Here is a 6,747-nt window from a genome sequence, read left to right as displayed (position 1 = left end):
AGCTGTTGCAAGGATTAGACAAAATCGTATCGCTATAGGTAGAGAAGTTCAACAGGCGCCAGGACTACCTGTAGCAAGGGCCTACCTGTATTCGGATATAAACACTAGCTACTCAGCAGTTCCAGCACATTCCGCATTCAATTGCCAAGCTAGCGACACTCAAGCAGTCTTAAGAAATTGCTCTTGAATTCTTTGAAACTATGCTACGCAATACAAAATTCTATAAGCACGCCTTGGAGGCACAGCGCATTCCACTGCCGGAGCCGCTGCCGCCCAATTATATAGACAATCTGCACGAAATATTCTTTGAGCAGATCTTCGAGCGCATCGATTACATAAGCGATCAGGTGAGGATGGCTCGTGCCTATCCACAGTTCCTGCCACAGGTTCTGCGCTTGTGGCAGAAGCGTTGGCACTATCGCATTGTTGGCCCAAATACCGCCTTTTTGGGCCTGCTGGACATCGAGGATTATGTGTTCTTCATGGAGCAAATGGCCAGTCGCTTTACCGAGCTGCATGTGCACGAGGATGGCGTTGGCTCCTTTGCCGAGTTCTATGATTATATAAGACATCTGTGCGATATCAACATAATCCGATTTCCCAGTGTGGAATGCTGTGTGCTCGCCGGCAATCCCAATACCATGGTGGATGAGGATATACGCGATCTGACCGCAATGCTGCCCAACCTGAAACGCCTCACAAGCTGCATGAATCTCTCTGGCCTATATATGCGCGGATTCAAGAAACTGGAGCAGCTCGTGTTCAAGTCCATGTACCATTCGGTGCCGCTAGACAGCCGCTGGATGCAGGAGATCTGTCTTAGCATGACACAATTGCGCGTACTGGACATCACCGACTCCTTCGACAGCAGCGTACGCCTGTACGACATCAAGCTGCCCAACCTGGAGGTGCTCAAGATCAATCTGAGTAGCGTCGAGTGCATGCTATCCCAGGTTTTGCAGCTGCCCAAGCTGCGCAAGCTGGCCGTGCGCTTTGATGACTCCCGTCAGCTGCACGCCGATCAGGAGACCATCTTCCAGCAGATAGTTGTCGCCAAGAGCGAATCCATCACACGCATTGCTCTGAACAATGAGGTGGTGCAGCTGCCCGCACGCTGGCAGCAAAGCCTGCTCCTGGAGCTACCCAAGCTGCGGGCGCTGGTCTGCGAGAACTGGTATCATGATGTTTTCTTTCTGGATCGCCAGCACATACCCTGCGAACAGATGCAGGTTCTCAGCTTCAGTGGCTGGGAGGTAGTGCGAGAGTATCAGCTGCTCGAGCTGGTCGCCGAGTGTCCGCAGCTCAAACAGCTCGCTCTCAATGGTTATCACAGCAACGTGGACAAGCTGCAGAAGCTCCAGGCCATACGCAGCCTGGAACGCAATGCCAAGCCTTTACAGGTGTTTAGCGAGGTGATGTGGACACATCTCCAGCCCAGCGAATACCAGCACTGGCGGTGCAACAAGCACGTGCAGGTGACCTGCGATGGCAGCGACTACGAGTACCAGGAAGATGGCTTTGAGTTTGATTTTATCTAGACGTCCAGCTCCCAATTATAATTGTACATATCTATATAAGGCCTTGTATTTGTATTGTGTTTGTTGTATATATATATATATTGATAATAAAGGCGCACGCATTGGTTATACTGAACAGCAAGAAAATTTTGGTTGAGTTTTACCCATATTCCCCTCGCATTGGTAAATTTCCGCAAATGTCTGGAACTCTCTTATTTATACTCATTGCAGCGCTTTAGGGCCCACAGCTTTGGCAAATGGAAAAATCAACACATTTTATAGCCAGGCTAAAAGATTTAACTGTGCTTTGGGCCCAGCTCTCGCAGACAGCAGGCATTGGCAATGGCAGCTCCATGACCTCCACTCCACTCACTTGGCCAGTTCGTTTTGCAAGGCATAAATTATTTGATTTGATTGAGTCGGAAAATGAGTTCGCAAAGTGCCCAAAGCAAAGTTTGCGACTGCAGCGAGCCGCTGCCGCCGCTGCTGCTGCTGCTTGAGTGGCTACCACCACTTGAACACATATATGCACGCTTACACTTAGTCCAGGGTTGGGCAAGGCTAAGACTGAGTCAATATTGCCGTCATATGGGGAATGTGAAATAGACAGTGCTCAACTATTGCTGCCATGCGAAATTAGCAGTAAACAAAAATGATCTAAGCTAATGCGAACACGAATTATCGATCAAGATTGTGTTGAACCAATTTAAAATATTATTTAGAATAAGAATTAAGTTTAAATTATACAACAAATTAAAGGTTTTTAAAATTAAATCAGGCTTATAGCTTAAAACGAAACGAGTAAGGATATGTTACGCCCGCCGAAGATATGATACCCTAGGAAAGGCATTTATCTTAAAGTTTTGCAGCTATGTTCAAATGCTGAAAATATCTTGGAAAGCATAATATTATGCCCTACAAAAACTCACCTACAAACTTTCCACCGATTATTCACATAGAGCTTTTTGATATAGTAGTGCGATCTTGACAAGATTTGACATATCTAAAAGAAGCACAATGAAACTAACTAATGCCAAGTTTGGTGCAGATAACTTGATAAACAAAAGAGCTTTCCTTACAAGAATCTACTTTTCCACCGATCGTTCCTATGGCAGCAATATGATGCAGTTTTTCGCTACAGAAAGATGGATCTATACAAAGTTTTAAATTATAGCTCAAAAACTGAGACTTGTTCGCATATAAACAGACAGACGCATAGACGGATATGGGGCTTTATCAACTCGGCTATTGATGCTGATCTAGAATATGTTTTTTTTTTTCTGTTAAAATTCTTTTATTTCCTCTTTTACTCTTGGGGTACATGAACTTAAAAACCTCAATTTGATGTATTCATTCCTAATTTGTTTGTTTGTTTTTTAAATTTATTATTATTATTATGTGTAACAAGTAATGTAAACAAATAAAAAAGATGCTGTTGTGTGTGAACCGGCATCCTCCCGCGTGTTATTTCGACGCTCAAACAGCTTAGACTTGTCACCGAATTCCCCAATTGCAGTTCAAATTTGCCAATAGCAAAATCAAGATTATTTGTTCAAATTTCTGCTTGCCGACTCTTGCAGCTGTGCGTCGATCAGACAGTCAGTAAACTAGTCAAACTATTTCATACATTTACTTTTAAACGTGTATATATCCGCCTGATCCTTAACAGTAACCCGCTAAATAGATTTTCGTCCATCCCTAGTGCATGGTATGTTGCTGTTGGCTCTTGTTGCATTCAGCGAGCATGCGAGGAAATTAAGCAATTTTCAAAAATGTTCAAACTCAAAATGATTTACATAATTTCCAAAAAAAAACCATGAGAAAAAAACTCCTGTTGCTTTCGTTTTCCATTACGTGACAGCGTTCACGGCACTGGCTAAGTTATTGGCCGCACTGACAAGTCAACACAAAGTCAGCACTGGACTAATTTGTGGCCGAGAGATTAAAATGCAAACGAAGCGGCCGAAACGGCCGTCGGAATGTGCAGCAGTCGGCAACTAGGCGACTGGGCGACTGGGCGACGCGACGACAGTTTGAAGTGGACAAAATTTAGAAATAATGGACTATTAATTTATGGCCAGCAGTGAGGAGACCGTTGCAGTTGCCATTTCAGTGGCCGGCCAGGGGGTGGAAGTGAGACCTTTTGGGTTATCAATAAATGTTAGCCGTATATTTATGGCTTTTTCATTAATTGACTAATTGCAGAGAGGCCAAAGTGGCCGTCTATGAGGCTGCCCCACTTAAAGCCCCAAACTAATGCGGCCAATTAAACGAGAGTCGCCTATGCCCGGGCTGCCTAATTTCTCTATTAATTTTATTTAACACGAACAAAGGGTCGCAATTCGTCATGGGCTCCAAAATGTGTAACGAATTTTCAGGTGAAATTCGTGTTCGAGTTCGAGTCCGAGTTCCAAGTTCAATTCGTTCAGAGCCATAACTATATGGATTTGCGGATGGATGTTAACAGAAACCAAGATGAAATTAGATGAATTCATTTTAGCATAATTAAATTAAACATAGTCGGCTCAGAGCTTTGCCTTAAGTGGTGCACGGTTGGTCTCCGATAAAGTCGATCGCTCTGGTCCATAAATAGTGCGATAAGACGACGCGGCCCGTTTGATATTATTCTCTAGTTGGTTCTCTCCTACAAATTGTATCCGCCATTTCCCTAGTTGACAGCACTCACTTAAAAAGTTGAGTAATAAAATCCCATACAATTAGTGAGCGCCAATACAGTAGTTAAAACTATGAATCTTGAGAGCTAAACTGTAAGATAGCCCATAGTTGATTGATAGTAAGAGCCAAGCACAGCACCGTTAATTGACTTCCTAGCTAGATTTCAAAGTCTTTAAATTTAATCGAAACTCAAGCGATTCTCATATGACATTTAGTTTTGGTCCATTTTGGAACATTTCTTAAAATTTATTTAGTATTTGATACAAACATTTTGATTTCATTTTAAACGTAATTCTGTAACGATTGCTGCCCTCATTTTGTTTCAAATTATTGTTACAGTGTGTTTTATACAAGCTTCCAAAATGCATTCTGCTCCTGCACAATAGTTGTACAACTGCCACAAGGATTTCAATGGAGCACAGTGTAGGTGTAGGTATTCATTCATGATTACACAAATTCACTGATCTATCAACATTTTCTGTAACTTGTCTTTGAAACTCATGTCTAGCCAATCTTTGCAGGTGGTCCTCGCCAGTTGATTTGCATGGTTAAAGCACAAACACAGCAACAAAAACAAAAACATCAACGCAAGTGTCAACAAAACTTTACGAGTTAACAAAATGCCTGGATAAAAATTCCCCGCGGCACCGCAGCAAACCTCTGTCGCAGCTTGTTGCGGCTGGGTCTAAACGTTGACAAATCGTTTGGTAACTCAATACTTTTGTAATGCAAAAAGAAAAGCCCATTTTTGTCTACGCACAAGAAAAACACAACGCAACACAAAAACACAATGGCCTCGGCGGAATACAAACGCCAACAAACTACAAGATAAATGCTTACAATTTTATTGCCAAACAAGTTGACGTCTTGTCGCCGGTTGTCGAATGTCGAGTGTTGCGCTTTTTTGACTGGTTGCGTCGCATGTCGCATGTGGCATGGGGCATGCGCCATTTATTTTCCAAAAAACTGCATCCCTGTCGGCAAATTGTATTGATTAATGCCAGCGGTTTTTTATTCCAGCCGTTTGCTCTATTAATATGTCCGTTGGCGAAAAAACGGCTAAAATAAAAATCTAATTACCACAAGATTGTCACAGCTGGCACCGCTGGGGGCCAGTTTGATTGGTCGAACAGTCGAAGTCTTTCGAAAATCGCGTGACATTTCATAAGACCCCAAATGATTTAATAATGTGGCCGCCTTGTCCGTCAGTTCGAGCTACAAACGATCGGCTGCTTTATGAAGTGCTATCAATTGCCTATCAATGGCGGCGATTTTCGTTCTAGCCGCTCAATTTGTAGTGCCATCAAAATGCTAATTGAAATCGCTGTGCAGCCTTTCATCTAGCACCGCCGCTGCACCAGAAAACCAAACAAGCTGCTGATAATTCTCCAAGCTTAAGTAATTTAGTAACCGTAGCCGAAGCGACTGCAACGGCGGCAACTCTTCAAAGCTATCGCCAACTGTAAACTGTCAAATCTAATAACTGCATTTAACAATAGAAAAGTGCTTAAATTGAATTTTCTTTTTGCCGCCAACTTAACGATGCAAAGCACTCTCATCCAGCCCAGATCAGATTTGCATTTAAATTGCTTAGCTACTGCGGCAGCCGGCGAAGATCTTTAAATTTGACAAAAGATCGATCCACTTTTACCCACTATTTCACCCAATTAATTAAAAGACCGTGGCTGGGTTATTAAAAACCGATTTCCATCATCGCACACACACACACACACACACACACACACAGTTGTAGTGGCTAATGAAGATATCGGCGCAGGTGCTGACAAACAAAAGACTTAGGTGACGAACTTGGTTTACATTATAATGGAGATCAAGTGGGCGCTTCGATTTTATGATACGAGTAATTGCCGGCAAGTTTGGATGCTACTTTTTCAATTATTTCGAAGAGATAGTTCAAATACATCTAAAAACAGTTAAATTTTTAACTTTAAAATTTGTGGCCCCGGAATACTTGTTCAATCATTTGAAATAGTTTGTTTTACATATAATAAAAAAAGTAATAGAAATAAAATAGTAATAGCAACACGTCTATAAATTATTATACTTTTAAGCAATAAAACTATATAATTGACACTTTTCAAACCATCAGTAAGTCGATTTATCAATTCCAATAGATGTTGGAAAAGAATAATTGCATAAGCTCGAGCTCGAGCTTTTACCAGATAGTCATATTTACATATCTAATCCATGATCTATCTTTGAGTTATGCTAATCTTTGGAAATGGCTGTTCCACCTTTCAAGTGTGATTTAGTTAATTTGCATTTAAATAGAAACTCGTAGGCACCTAGATTTAAGTGTAAAAGAATTTTTGAAGATACTTTTTCAATTATCCTGCACTTTTCACAAATTCAGGTAGGGGCGATGTATAGAATCAAGATCATAGGTTTTAATTTATCTTATCAATTCAAATATCTCCAACTTAAGCACATTTTTAAGTGTTAACTGGCAATAACATGAAAAGACAATTAATCAATTAATCAGTATGTCAAATCTTAAGGTAACTTCATAGTCTATGAAAGGAAACTTAAGCAC

At 41.5% G+C, this 6,747-nt stretch overlaps 1 protein-coding gene across 1 annotated transcript; it reads left to right on the top strand.

The window, feature by feature from the left end:
• Positions 1-200: 200 nt before the first annotated feature.
• On the top strand, positions 201-1,538 carry LOC115765620. Its single transcript, XM_030709270.1, has one exon. The coding sequence runs from the start codon at positions 201-203 to the stop codon at positions 1,536-1,538; it is 1,338 nt and encodes a 445-aa protein (XP_030565130.1).
• Positions 1,539-6,747: the final 5,209 nt, after the last annotated feature.

Source organism: Drosophila novamexicana, unplaced genomic scaffold (assembly GCF_003285875.2).
Source record: "Drosophila novamexicana strain 15010-1031.04,08,12 unplaced genomic scaffold, DnovRS2.1 tig00000986-arrow-arrow-pilon, whole genome shotgun sequence".
Taxonomy (NCBI): domain Eukaryota; kingdom Metazoa; phylum Arthropoda; class Insecta; order Diptera; family Drosophilidae; genus Drosophila; species Drosophila novamexicana.
The sequence above is the reverse complement of the archived record's forward strand: the minus strand, read 5'-3'. Positions and strand labels throughout refer to the sequence as shown.